The sequence below is a fragment of the Xiphophorus maculatus genome, chromosome 15 (assembly GCF_002775205.1).
Source record: "Xiphophorus maculatus strain JP 163 A chromosome 15, X_maculatus-5.0-male, whole genome shotgun sequence".
Taxonomy (NCBI): Eukaryota; Metazoa; Chordata; class Actinopteri; order Cyprinodontiformes; family Poeciliidae; genus Xiphophorus; species Xiphophorus maculatus.
This window is the reverse complement of record NC_036457.1, coordinates 3,414,131-3,428,329: the sequence shown is the minus strand read 5'-3', so window position 1 is coordinate 3,428,329 and position 14,199 is coordinate 3,414,131. Positions and strand designations below refer to the sequence as shown.

Genomic DNA, 14,199 nt, shown 5'->3' with positions numbered 1-14,199 from the left:
CTGTGTGCAGATAGTCTGCAAACAACAATGGTATTTTCTTTAGACATTTTATGATCCGAGTTGTTTTTACTTTGCTCAGCTGCCACCTAGTGGACAGAAGCTGCATTTTCTAATATTTTTGTTGGAATCAGCAGCATAGAGATGAAACAGAAACAGATCAACACAAAGACCTGCAGTTTGGAAGTAGATAATCTTTGCTGCCACTTTGTGGTCAAATGGAGTAAGTGGTGTAGTTTGAAGAGTAATATTTACTTTCTTAATCGCTGATAATCGATTAAAAAAGTAATCGATTACTGGAAATAAATAAATTTCCATTGAATTAATTTTTATTAATTCAATGGAAATTGATTACATTGAATTAATGGATCAATTTAATGGATTTATAAATATTCCTATATATATTTCTATATATATATATATTCCTTTATTTAATCAGGTAAACCCCGCTGAGATCTAGATCTCATTTTCAAGAGGGACCTGAGCAAAAAATTTGCAATACATAGCAACCTGGTTACAAGATAATTTAATTGATCCATTAAATCCAAACATATTTCTTCCTTATAAGCAGGAAACTTTTGAAATGATGAATTAATTTATTAAAATATGTCATGCAATATTATGAGAAACCATGCAACAATGAAACAATGACAGTCCTTTAAAGTCTCTGAATAACCTCAGATCTGCTGCTATTAGTCACAGATCACTTTGTATTAGATTGAGTTCATGTGAACGAAAGGCTTAATATGTAATAAAAACAGACAAATATTACTCAATGTTAAATTTTAATAGGTATGTACATCTTAGGCATTTCATCATTTCTTAGTAAAGCTCTTATGCGAACAGATTCTCTCACTAATGTTTGAGCTACTGGACCTGAAAGAACAATTTTGCCTAGGTTAAATATAGGAGGAGAAGTAAGTCATTCTTGGCAGGACTGACTGAAAAACAGATTGGGAAAGATGTCCTCTTCTCTGAAATGTAAAGATTTTAACTACATTAACAGACATTCTTCAATTTACTTTGTAGAACATAAAACATTTCTATTAACCTTTTTGTTTTGAATTTTACTATAAACACACAAAATCAAGTAACCGTCTGTTCAGACAAATACATTTGGAGAGTGTTACTTAGTTTAACCTAACACAGATTTAAGCAATAAAAGATGAAATAACCCATAGAAAGATCTATAGTAATTTGTATGAATATGTAAAGACCAGGGATTGTACTAAGCTCTAAATGAATGAAGATTAATTTACACTAATTGACACTTTGTATGCATTCCAGGTATTATTTCACAGTGCAAAGACACAACTTTATTTTGATGAAGCAATGGTCTATAGTTTGACTGAATTGGATATCCATTACCTTTTGTAGAATCGATTTTTAGGTTTCAGGTTTTGCTGATGTCGCCCAAACGAACGACGAGTGAAAGACAGATCCTGTCCTGATGCAGCGATGCTGCAGCGAGGGTGTGTTTGTCTTGGCTGCAGAGTTTTAAGTTTTCCATCACAGACTTTCTTTCCTGAAACTCCTCCTCTTCCTACTGATGGAATCAAATTGTTTTAAATGCAGTGGATTGTTGATTCAGCAGTTATACACTAAACTCCTGCAGTTTGACTCGTACAAGGCTGGAGGTCCAGCATAACCATCATTCATTTCACAGCACAAAATGTCATTGAAAGTTAGCTTAGCTTGTCCAAAAATAATAACTTTGACTTGATGAAGATACAAAACATCTGAATACATGGTGATGGTGATTGATGGTGGATATTTGTGGAGTAAAGATTTCACATTAAAAACAAATTTTCTCTATTTTAGGACATTTACTTTGATTTCTGTTAGGTATAAAGTACCATTTTTTTCACATATACTGTAGGTTCCTCCTTAATTTAAAGGGATAACACAGAGCGTGTGAGGTTGAGGGCTCAGAGTACCACCAACTCGTGGAGTTAGATCGAGTTCTTCCTCTGTAACTCCAGGTGGAGGAGAAAATCGGAAGTGCTGCAGGAGCGTGGCGAAGAAGATGAAAAGCTTCATTCTGGCCAGACTCTCTCCAAGGCAAACCCTGCGACCTATTAGAAACACATCCTCAGCCAATGCCTGTAGAGTAAGGATCTATATAAGACAATAATCAGTCCAACCTGCTGAAAAAGGCAGGAAGGCGTCTCGCTTGAGGAACTTCCCATCTTTGCTGAGGAAGTTGCCTGGATAAAAGACGTTCGGTTTCTCCCATTCGCTCTCATCTTGCAGGACGGACGTTAAAACAGCAATTACTGGAGTTCCCTAAAAACCACAAATCAGTCATCATTTATATGCTGTATGTTGAAATATAGGGAATAGCTGTTGATAGTGCACCATCAAGCCTAATTTCTCACCTTCTCAATAAAATGACCTTGGAACGTGACGTCTTGGCTAGTCCTGTGAGGAATTGCCAAAGGAGCAATGTTGGCAATTCTCTGTATCTCGTGGATGACGGCGTCTGTAAAAGGCAGGTTCTGTCTGTCTTCAACCTGAACCTGCCGACTTCCAATCACATTCCTCAGCTCCTGCTGGACCTGGTCTGAAAGATCAAAGTCAATAAATGACAAGGATACAACAGCTCTTTAAATAATCTGCAGAAACCATAAGTTCTGTAGCACATTGTTCTATTTTTACATAATCTAGAACTAGATGTTCCTGACCTTGTATTTTTGGATATTTGGCCATATACAGGAATGCCCATCTCAGGGTAGTTGATGTAGTTTCAGTTCCAGCAGCGAACAGGTTCATGACTGTCACCAGCAGGTTGTCGTTGTGATAGAGACTGTCGGTGATCCCAGATTCCTGCAGAAGATCAGCTGAGATTTTAAAAACCAAAACGGTTCGATGTGTAGTCAAAGGCTAACGCATGTCATGCTAAAGTACTTTCCCATTTGCTTAGCTCAAGTAGAAGGTATATAAAATATTGTAGTAAAATAGCTTTCTTAGTAGTGTATTAAGAATGATTTTTATTAGTGGTGTGAAAAAGACGGATATACAGTAGATATACAGTATATTATGGAGAAATCATAGGCGCCGATTCTGTTGGAGCTTCGGGGTTGGAGCACCACGTGTGCCAGTCATGCATCCAGGGTGAGCACCATTGATATACATTACTGGATAAGACAGTGACTATTAGCAGCTATAGCTAGTGTCACTGGCACCATTACTACCGACTGAGTCCACAAGCAGACTGGTCCGATGGTTCAGTATTGAAAAATGTTTTTGTGCTGGAATTTGTCACAAAAATGTTTGGCTGAGCAAAGGCTAACAGGCCTCATTTTTTATCTCTAAAATGTGGCTTAGATTAAATCTGCCGAAGTTTTGATATGTAAACTTGTTTTCTTTCTAGAAATGAATCTACCAATAGTTTGGTTTCTGTCTGTTCTTTCAAGCTGCAAAAGAAAGCTAAACCAATTTATTTTTTTATACTGGACAATTCATGAAAATTGACATAATTGCCACTGAAAGGGACATTCCAATAAATACTTTTTGAAGTATTTTTTTCTTACTTGATGACTTATGAATACAAGGCAATTAGTCCAGTTTGTTTTGGGTTTTTTTACCCTCCAGGGGGTCTTTTGTGGGCTCTAGTGTCCCTTATATGATGACAGGAAACGGGGAAGGAAAGGGGGGAAGACATGCGGCAAATGTCGTCGGGTCCGGGAGTCGAACCCGTGACGAGGACTCAAGGCCTCCAAATACGGGTCACGCTAACCACTACGCCACCACGGGACGCCCTATTAGTCCAGTTTTCATTGTTCATTGAACTTTTAGGAATTAGTCGGGCTTCAGTGTTTCACAACAAAAAGCAAATAACAGTAGAACAAGTGAAGAACAACTTTCAACCACTCAGCTTCACTCTTATCCCACAGACACCCCCGTTGCCATGGCAACCAGCTGTCAACAGCTCCACTAATATCAGGAACATCAATACTCAGACATTTCCCTGTTTGTGGTAAACAGACATTTGTGTGTTTCCTACAAACCACAAACCATTTCTTTATGGTTTTATGGTTTTATGGATGTTTATTTTGTGATTATTCATAACCGGTGGCCTGAACTCCAGCAGTGGTTGATTAGCTTGTCAGCGTCCTGAGAGAATAAACAGTAAATTATGTAACATAGGTTCTGACCTTGAGTTGCTGTTGACGGATGAGGAAAGCGTCTGCAACTCCTCTGCACATCTGTGGACTGAGAGTCTCTTTCAAACGGTTCAGCAGCATCAGATAATGCTGTTCATTGGCAGCAAATATATCGCTCATTTTCTTTCTGGCTGAAAACACCAGCTTGCCAATCTTTGGGAACATGTTGTACAGCTGATGATGAACACAACATAAACAGTGACTTCTCTGTTCAGTCCAATGTTAGCAGATTTTATGCTTTAAAACAGTCCAGTCACACCTTTATTGCTGGCGAGCCCAACAGTTGAATGACTTGGTTTGTTCGATTTACAACGGTAGTGAACTCTAGATCATCATATTCAAATCTTTTGCCATAAACCATGGAGCAGATTACATTACAAACTGCATAGTTTATATGTTGGGACAAATCAAAAGCTTCACCTGCAACAAAGGAACCAGAAAATCATTATTCAACACTTTATTAACTCTATTCAGAGAATTGTTTTACTTTGACGTTGGACTGCAAAGAGTAACTCTCAGCAGCAGTTAACTATAATGCCTCAAGATAAAGAAAAACTTTTCATGGGGAAATCTGCCAACAATTAGTCATTCTAGATTAGCATTTAAAAAAGTAAAAATAAAAACTACTTAAGCAACTACAGTATAAAAAATATATTCAAGATTTTTTGGGCCTTAGTTCTCCTGTACAATACCAAGTATGTTTTTATATTTGTTGACAGAATTAGGGAAAAGTTTGACTATAAATGTCCAGTAATCTTGACTCCTCCATGAAACTTTTGCACTGATTCCACAATTGAAAAATCTCTGGCCTTTTTCCATGATACGTAGGACACAGATTGCACAAAACGTCTCACAATGAGCCACAAAACTCAATCATTTTATTGAAAACTTAAATACATGTGCTCTTCTTCAATAAATATCTTATTTCTTACTGCTGTTACCTTTAAACTCCTTCAACTTCTGGATGAGGATGTGACATTCCTCAATGATTTTCTCCTCACATACTCTCTTTCCCATCCCAAAGTCCTTCAGGTTGGTCAAAGCAAAGCGGCGCATTTCCTTCCAGGAGTCTCCATTGGCCCATACAATACCTGTTTAAAACAGTTTAATAAGATAAATCAGCAAACTAACTTCTCTACATGTGAAGCATTACTTGTCTGAAATTGTAAACCTGTACCGTGATGCAGGTTTGCTTCTTTAGCCACGATGGGTGCTTCCCGTTCTCCAAACTCCTCAGCATAACTGACAAATGCTTCTTTCACCGTCTTATACCCTGTGAGGACCACTGTCTTCTTTGGTCCCATGTGGACAGTGAACACAGATCCATACGTCTTAGAAAGCTATGATGAAAGAGATAAAGAAAATGCAAATTATAAGGGCCAGCCACTATAATTAGGAGCAGTAATCCAAAAATCAAATGACCCTTAGAGAATGCCAGCCCCAACCCCAAATGGCTCACAAGGCCCCAAGTCTATCCACAGCCTCGACCATGATAGCAAGGAGACATTGGGGTTGTGGAAAACCCCCACACCTGGTGTCCAGTCCCTGACCCAATCCAGAGACAGGCCCAGAAAAAGTCCAGATGGTACAGTTGAGACAAAACAGTCCCAGCCCCCCAAGGATCTCTGATGTCTCCCCCATTCCCACAAACCCAGACATGTATTCCCACCAGGGCCGGCCCAAGCTTCCATAGGGCCTTAAGCAAATCTTGCTTTTGGGGCCCTCTATTTCTGCTAATAATCTGGATTGCTGCAATCAACAATCAGATGATTAGATCATTTACACACTTATTATGAACTTATTGCATCTCTGATAGAGATGTTTACATTATAGCCTATATGCATGTACAGTATAACATACAGATACATTCATAGTACCATGATTGGCCGATACTTCCATACAGATTGATCTTATCCCCTGATCTTATCTTCCTCAGCAAAGGTTTAAAAATCAGCCTCTGTCCTCTTCTGCTCTACAGTGAGAGGTTTGACTGAAACCTGATGCTGGGCTCTTTTTCTATTTTCATCTTTCTTTTCTCTCTTCCTGAAGGGTAAGTCCTTTTATGCAACGTTGTTTAACTAACTTATCTTCTACCAGACCTTTGGAGGTCTGGATCAAGCGTGACATACCGCGGCCACCAGGGGGCCCCCAAGAGCAATTTCTTTTTTCTTTTTTATTCCCATATAAAAAATGATATCTACATACATCAAATATATATTATCGTAAAAAAAATCACAACTTTATAATGAAATTGTGTGTTTTTGTTACTATAATTGTTACTATAATTACTATAATGTCAGTCCTGCTGGTGCTGCAGCAGGACTGACATCCCCCCCTAACACAGTGAAGAATGGAGCAGGAAACCACAGAGTCTGCCAAGCTGCCCAGCCAGCCTGTCTGAGCCAGGTTCTGGTTCTGCTGAACCTGGCAGAACCAGGAGTTTTGATCTTCTCTGTCACTGCATGCTGTTTAAGGGGAGTTTTGATCTTCTCTGTCACTGCATGCATGCTCAGTATGATGGGTTGCTGCAAAGTTAATGTCTTGATTCAATCTGCTCGGTTTCCTTAGATAGAAAACTTTGAATAATAAAATAAACTGCAATGTTTGATAAGTCAGATCACCTGACCTAGAATATGCCCTTGTGATGACTGGATTTCCTTCATAATACTAGAATACTATTAGTTACAGCATATAAGTCCTTTAACATAATCAGGTTTTAGTGCAACAGGGGCCCATTTTTTGTTCTGGGCAAGGATGGATAAAAAAACAAGATATATAATAGTTTAAAAGAAAGTAAATTGCAAAAATACATGAAATATAGTAGAGAGGAATGTTGAGATCAGTTGTGTCTCACCTTCAGGAATGCTTGGTCAAGTCTCTTAACATCGAGCTGCAGCAGATTGCCAATGATGGGAAGGGGTTTTGGTCCTGGTGGTCCCTGTCTGTGGCCCTGAGGTCTGGACTTGGAGAGGAAAAAGTGAAACCCAATGATTATTAAAACCACAGAACCTAAAACTGAAACTGGGCTGAATGACTGGAGAAAAACCTCCATCGCTCCCATCACTGCAACACGTTTAATACCTGCTGCTGTGCACCAGCTTTACTTTAGGACATATATTTGATTTGAAGCAAAGTCCAAGGTACAGGTGGAGGTGGAGCATGTGGTTTGCAGCAGGCAGTTCAGATTTTTTTTTTCCAAAAAAATGTATATGCAGTATTTTATATCAGATGTCAGAAACAACCCAAGTAAGTTGTGCATATTAAGAAACAAAATGAGCCAAAAGAAAATTTTTTGAAGTTTAACACTCTTCAAAAACACACATGCACATACCTTTTCTAATTACTTCATGGAAACGTCTTTGTGGAAAATACCACAGCTTCGCTGGACTTCGCCTTGTAGGCTTGTCTGAACCGTGATTGGCTGGTCTGCCTGTCAATCATGGTCGACAACAACCTATCAGAGCCTTAATGGGTGGGAATGTTCTAGAACGGGGCAGAACATGTTTTTCATATAGTTTTTGCAGTAGTTCAGTAGTTGTAGCAACTGTATTATCAGAAAGGAGTTCTAAGTTTGATATTTTCTGTTTACTGGTTTGTTTTGCTGCATCAAGAATTGTAAGTTGAATGATAATAAAAGGACGCCACATCTTTGATCGGATGCCTGCAGTTTTTTTCAGATACACCAAGCCCTTCAGTTCAGTCTTTCTGGGTAAACACAACATTAAAATGTCTCCTGCATGGAGAACACACATGAAATGCTCACATGTGATTTTGACTCTTTCCACAGAAAATGTTTTCAGACCCTAAAGGTTGTGGTGGCTATAGACCACCAGAACCTATATGTATGTATAAATATACATTTATATTAGGATTTGTTAAGTTTATAACTGCATGTAGATCGTTTGCTCCACTGCATTGAAACCAGACAGTTTAGGTGTTTTGCCCTCTGTTTTGTCCTGTTTCAATATGATCTTAGACGGCATCAGGTTTCTACACCTTCATAAGAAAAAATCTCATTTCTACAGAGTCATACCCAAACTAACAAAAACATTTTTTAAAATTAGTCTGTTTCCTAAGACATTTTATGATCCCTGAAGTTGCAACATTTTACAGTTTTTGACTTCAAAGTGAGCAGTTTAATCTTATTTTGCACTTCTTCTAAACTGCATAATCATATATCTCCAATATTTGGCCCTAAAGTTCAAGTTTTAATATTGTTTTATTCTGTCACCTTAAGATTAAATAATCTTAAGGCGACAGATATTAAAACTTGCACTTTATTGCAAAAAATAAAAATAAAATAAAAAATAAAAACAAGAAACTATCCAGGCTGAGGATGTTGTGCTGCATTATATGCAAACATGTTTGAGCTGTTCTGAACCGTCTGACAATCATTTATTTAGTTCAAAGTATAATAGATTACCAAGGTAAAAGATTCACAGTAAACTTTGATATTCTTGTTGCACAACATGAATGTTTATTTAGCGCAGACTGTTTTTCCATCCCTTGGAAGCTGAATCCTGATCTTTTAGGTCACACCAGAGCTAAAATGTTACATTTTACACTTGATATTTTTAACTTGAGACAGAATTTGTTGATTTGTAAAATATCACAGGGATACCGATAGGGTACAAGCTTTTAAACCAGAGGAACGTTACTGATGAAAAATCAATACAGTTCAGGTAGAAAATCAGAGGAAACTTTATGTTAGTTCTTGATGCTCAGGTCATTTTTTCCTTTGTTTTTTTTGCTCATTTCCTGGTGTAGACTGTAGCATGTAAATACTTAGAGCGATAGAAGGACATGTTTTGTTATTGTCATATTTTACAAACATTTATTTGTATTTTCTTAGATCATTTATGATCTGAGGTGTTTTTATTTTGCTCAGCTGCCACCTAGTGGACAGGTGCAGCATTTCCTCATATTGTTGTTAACAGTATGTAGTTGAAACACTTAGAAAAAAGTGAGGTTTTGCAAATAGATTTAGTTCAGATACTTATCTTTAAGTTTGTAATCTTTTAGTTTGTTTTTTTATTTTCATGTATAAAGATGGATTATTTCAGTCCATAAAAGATAAATAGAGCTAACATTAGCTCCTGATGCTGGATGCTAACACTCTGTTGCCAGTTTTATTCAGGCTCTGAGGTCTGGTCCAGTTCAGCAGGGAAATCATTATTATTTCACAGTGAGATCATATTCTGTCTGAAACAATGACATGTCAACAAAATCACAATGATTGGTTTGTTCATATGGTGACATGACCAGTCATGTGTTTTGGTGTGTGTGTGTGTTGAGACATTAAAAGTCATATTAATAATTTCTCTTCCACATTCTGATGCTCTTTTTAAACAAGTAACATATTTTCTCTTTGTTCAAATCCCTAGATAAACTGTCCATAATAAATCAGTGAGTGTGTCTGTTGAACCATTTGTCTGCTGTGACATATAAAGTCATTTAAAAAAAAAAAAGGAAGCAATTCCAAAAATATTTGTTTGAATTCATATCTATCACCAAAAATATGATTTTTGGATGTTGGTGTTTAATACACTTTTATCACAGTCTGATGATTACACATAGAAATAAAATGTTTATTTCATGTAGTTTGTTGATAATCTTTGCCTCACAGCCTCCACACATAGAAACATGTTTATTTTCGTCACATGCGGGAAGCAGCACAGAGCTCATGAGGTAACGGTGTGAGCGTGAGGCCCGTGTGCGGCGTCAGCTCTAGTTCATCCTCTGAAACTCCAGGTGGAGGAGAGAAATGGAAGTGCTGCAGGAGGGTGGAGAAGAAAATGAAGAGCTCCATCCTGGCCAGACTCTCTCCGAGACAAATCCTGCGACCTGAGAGGGACAAATATAATATTAGTATGACATTTTATCAACATATTTAATCTGAACAGGCTTTAATCAACCTACAAACCTGCAGAAAATGGGATGAAGGCATCTCGCTTCCTGAACTTTCCATCCTTGTCCAGAAAGTGTGGAGGGTAAAAGGTGTGAGGTTTTTCCCACTCAGTCTCATCACAGAGGACAGACATCAGTAGAGGATAAACTGTAGTTCCCTGCAGAAATCACACCAGATTACCGGCTGAAACAAACGTTGCTGCTAGGACTGTATTTACTGTGAAGGACTGTTTAGAGTGTAAATCTTGCTGGCTAACATTTTCAAAGTGGTATTAACCTGTACTTATTATGCTAATGTAATCTTTAGCCATTTTTAGAGCAGTTAATGCTCACACTAAACACAAATGACAGGGAGATAGGAGATATGTCACACCTGATGTCATCATTGTAACATTTACGAATAATATCATCTTCCCAATTTTTTGTAAAACTATGTAAGTACTGAGGGGATGTTAGACAAATCTTAGGAGAATTGCATGATTTCTAATAAACTGATTGGTTTATTGACCCAGATCTAGTTTTTGAACATGATCCACAAATATTGAGGTCGGGGCCTTGGGACGTCATTCCTAATGTTTGACCTTTTCTGTCTGTCTGTGGATTCATGTTCAGCAACACTCCTGAGTTTCAACTCTCTCCCAAATAATTTGAATTGAAGTTGAACAATTTGCAGTCACTTTTCAACCCAACATCCATCTTTGCATTGCACATTGCACTTTTACTGCTAGTAAAGAAAGCCGGCAACAAAAATTGCTACTAGCAGCTAATAGCTCAGCAGCTTTCAAAGCTGAAAGCCTCGTGTTATTTCTGACGGTAAAGAGTTTCTCTCCATCTTCATCTTTAATTTGATGTGAAGATTAAACTGATGAGGGAGTCTTCCTCTGTCATTATTACATACACAACCAACAGCAGTGAAATGGCTCCACAAAATAAATTATGTTGCTTAATAGCTGCTTTGGGTTGAGTTTGAAAGCAGTAACTGACCAACTGAAAGGACTCAGACAGGAGATCTTTGCTGTTTTATAAAACGTATTTCACCCAGTCCTACCTTCTTGATGAAATGACCCTGGAATGTGATGTCCCGAGTGGTTTTGTGTGGAAGTGACATTGGAATGATGCTTGCCATCCTCTGGGTTTCGTGGAGAACGGCGTCAGTGTAAGGAAGGTTTTTCCTGTCTGCCACCTGAACCTGACGGTCTCCTATGACTTGCCTCAGCTCTTCCTGAACTTTGTCTTGTTGAGAAAGAAAACAGATCAACTGATTACATTCTCAGGAAATCCCAGTTTGGTTGCAGTGGTAATTTGCTGTTGAAGCAGCTTGTTTGTGTGTTTGTGTGGAGAGCAGAGATCTTTACCCTGTATCTGTGGGAACTTGGCCATGAACAGGAGACACCACCTGAGTGTAGTGGAGGTGGTCTCAGTACCAGCAGCAAACAGGTTTAAGACGGTTGTGTAAAGGTTGTCATCATGGAACTGACTGTTAACAACTCCAGCTTCCTGCACACAAACACAGAACAGCAGCTGGATGTGATGCAGCTTCATGCAGTCTAAACAAATGTATCTTAAATTAATACTTAGAAAATAACTTTAGCTGGATTTGTTTCTTCATAACGGCGCCCCGTTTACCAATATGATCGATCTATTATATTTTTTTCCAACACTGTAGAAAAACAACCAGCCTTCTGACATTGGTTAACTGCTTCAGTTAAACCTGACAGTCTATTACTGCCTCACTGTCACATGCATAACAAATATTACATGACTAGAAATGATGAACCAAAGTTAATGTTGGTATATTTTTCATACACTTTAAACAATTTCCTAAGTTTCTCCATCTCCTAACCTCCAGTTTCTGCTTCTGAACCAGAAAGGCGTCCGCTAATCCTCTGCACATCTGTGGGTTGAGGGTTTCTTTCAAATTACTGAAGAGGGCAAGGTTTTGTTTTTGACTGGCAGCATTCATCTCCAGAAGGATCCTTCTGTTGGCACTCCTTTTGAAAAGTGTGGGGAAGGTATTGTAGGCCTGTGATATAGAGAAGAATGTTTTTCTAATTAATAGATAAATATTCTGCAGAATTAAACTGGTTTAAAATATAAAAGTGCAAACTTACTTGTATTGAGGGAGAGCCAAACATGATTGCACCTTTAGTTGTTCTGTTTACCATAGATGTAAACTCTGGATCATCATATTCAAATCTGCTGCCATAAACCATGGAGCAGATGATGTTAGAGACAGCGTAGCCTAAGGACTGGGATGTATCAAAAGCCTTTCCTGGAGTCCAGGGGAAGAAATCAGAATATATTTTGCTGCATCATCTCTAGATATCATTAGTGAGATTTTTTTTTACCTTTATGTTTTTTAAACACTTCAATGAGGTGTTGAGATTCTTCAATGATTTTATCCTCACAGACCTTCTTCCCCATCCCAAAGTCTCGTAGGTTGGTCAAAGAGAAGCGGCGCATTTCTTTCCAAGCATCTCCATTGTTCCAGATTACGCCTTATGCAAAGAACAAGATTATTAATGGACTGAAAAAAGGTGCTGAGGATTAAAAACCTACTCATTTCTGTCATTACCGTGTCCTTTACTGAGTTCCTGAAAAATCAGCAGTGGATCTCTGTCCCCAAACACATCGTCGTGGGTGACCAGCGCCTCCTTCACTGCCTTGTATCCTGCCAGGACCACCACTTTTTTAGGACCCAGATAAATAGTGAAAACTGGCCCATATTTCCTGTAGAACTAGTAGAAGAAAATAAAATTGGTTTAAGGAAAAAGAATTTAGTGGACAAAAGTATCTGTCTCACCTCCATTAATGTTTTGTAGGGTTTCTTCAAGTCAATCTGCAGCATATTCCCAAGGAAGGGAAGCGGTGTGGGTCCTGGTGGCTCGTTTTTCTGCCATTGGGATCTGAATATTGATGAGGCAGTGAAATAAATCAGAAGAACTACAAGACCCACAAACAGAGAGAAAGAAATGGAGTCCTGGAGCAAAATATCCAACATTCCCATGATACTAAAGCAAACCGTACACAGGATCAAACTGCTTTCACTAAAGAGAGCAACGCTGTTGTGTTGAAATGAGTCAGAGAGCAGTTTTATAACGACACAAGTCTTACGTAACACTCATAAACAGGAAGAAAAAGTGAAACCCAATGAGGATTAAAACCACAGAACCTAAAACTGAAACTGGGCTGAATGACTGGAGAAAAACCTCCATCGCTCCCATCACTGCAACACGTTTAATACCTGCTGCTGTGCACCAGCTTTACTGTAGGACATGTATTTGATTTGAAGCAAAGTCCAAGGTACAGGTGGAGGTGGAGCATGTGGTTTACAGCAGGCAGTTTGGAACATTACAATGTATTTGCAGTATTTCATATCAGATGTCAGAAACAACCCAAGTTAGCTGTGCATATTAAAAAACTAAAACAAAATGAGCCTTGAAGGTTCTGGTGGTCCTTAAAGGTTTATATTAACTTTTGCCAGGTGGATCACCGCATATAGTGTGACTGGTTGAGTAGATCTTGTGCTCCACTGCATTGAAACCAGACAGAAGATGTTTTGTTTTCTTGGAGACGTGATCTTAGACAGCACCAGGATTCTAAACCTTCAAAATAAAAGCACTAAAGAGTCCCACCAGACCCAGACTGAAAAAATTGCTTTTATTGTTCCCTTTTAAGAGTTAGTGACATTTTCTTTGCAAAGCATTTTATGTTTTAAAAAAATCAAACTTCAGTTGTAAACATTTCTGATCTTTAATAGTTTTAAAAACACCATAAACCTAAAGAGGAAATTTTTCTCCAGACAGTTTGAAGGCACATTTTACAGCTTTTTAAAAGGTTTTATTGACTCTGTGTGGCCTTCATTTGAGAGACAAAACTGGAATGTGTGTAATGAGGGAGGGAGAAGATATGAGGCAAAGGTCATCAGGCCGAGACTCGAATCTGTGACGGCCGTGTCGACGGCTAAGTCCTCCATGTATGGGTTATTACAGCCAGCCCAACATTTTACAGTTTTTAACGTCAAAGTTAACAACTTAATCTTATTTTGCAGTTCTTTAAAATTGCATAATTTTATCTCTCTGATATTTTGCAAATTTTAATATTGTGTTATTCTACTGTGACAATTTAT

The 14,199-nt window shown here is 38.2% G+C and overlaps 2 protein-coding genes across 3 annotated transcripts; both read right to left on the bottom strand.

The window, feature by feature from the left end:
* Positions 1-763: 763 nt before the first annotated feature.
* Positions 764-7,268, bottom strand: LOC111611454 (cytochrome P450 2K1-like). Its single transcript, XM_023348278.1, has 9 exons — positions 7,018-7,268; positions 5,341-5,503; positions 5,105-5,254; positions 4,423-4,583; positions 4,155-4,337; positions 2,682-2,823; positions 2,376-2,560; positions 2,142-2,283; positions 764-2,072 (listed from the first exon to the last, which is right to left on the bottom strand). Exons 1-9 carry the CDS (start codon positions 7,222-7,224, stop codon positions 1,885-1,887), a joined length of 1,521 nt encoding a protein of 506 aa, XP_023204046.1. The 5' UTR covers positions 7,225-7,268; the 3' UTR covers positions 764-1,884.
* Positions 7,269-9,279: 2,011 nt separating this feature from the next.
* On the bottom strand, positions 9,280-13,386 carry LOC111611455 (cytochrome P450 2K1-like). Of its 2 annotated transcripts, XM_023348281.1 has the most exons (10): positions 13,203-13,386; positions 12,874-12,988; positions 12,646-12,808; positions 12,419-12,568; positions 12,182-12,342; positions 11,914-12,093; positions 11,426-11,567; positions 11,119-11,303; positions 10,087-10,228; positions 9,669-10,007 (listed from the first exon to the last, which is right to left on the bottom strand). In XM_023348281.1, exons 1-10 carry the CDS (start codon positions 13,292-13,294, stop codon positions 9,820-9,822), a joined length of 1,518 nt encoding a protein of 505 aa, XP_023204049.1. In that variant the 5' UTR covers positions 13,295-13,386; the 3' UTR covers positions 9,669-9,819. The 2 variants fall into 2 exon arrangements, with proteins under 2 accessions (XP_023204048.1, XP_023204049.1); XM_023348280.1 differs by lacking the exon at positions 13,203-13,386 and having other exon boundaries at positions 9,280-10,007; positions 12,874-13,193.
* Between the last annotated feature and the right edge of the window lie 813 nt (positions 13,387-14,199).

Coding starts and splice junctions, on each gene's coding strand:
- LOC111611454 (XM_023348278.1), bottom strand. CDS start 7,224: ATGGGAGCGATGGAGGTTTTTCTCCAGTCATTCAGCCCAGTTTCAGTT. Junction 4,584..5,104: donor GAAGTTGAAGGAGTTTAAAG/GTAACAGCAGTA, acceptor CCTTTGTTGCAG/GTGAAGCTTTTGATTTGTCC. Junction 2,824..4,154: donor TCCGTCAACAGCAACTCAAG/GTCAGAACCTAT, acceptor GATCTTCTGCAG/GAATCTGGGATCACCGACAG.
- LOC111611455 (XM_023348281.1), bottom strand. CDS start 13,294: ATGGGAGCGATGGAGGTTTTTCTCCAGTCATTCAGCCCAGTTTCAGTT. Junction 11,304..11,425: donor CAAGTTCCCACAGATACAGG/GTAAAGATCTCT, acceptor TTTCTCAACAAG/ACAAAGTTCAGGAAGAGCTG. Junction 10,008..10,086: donor CTTCATCCCATTTTCTGCAG/GTTTGTAGGTTG, acceptor TGTCCCTCTCAG/GTCGCAGGATTTGTCTCGGA.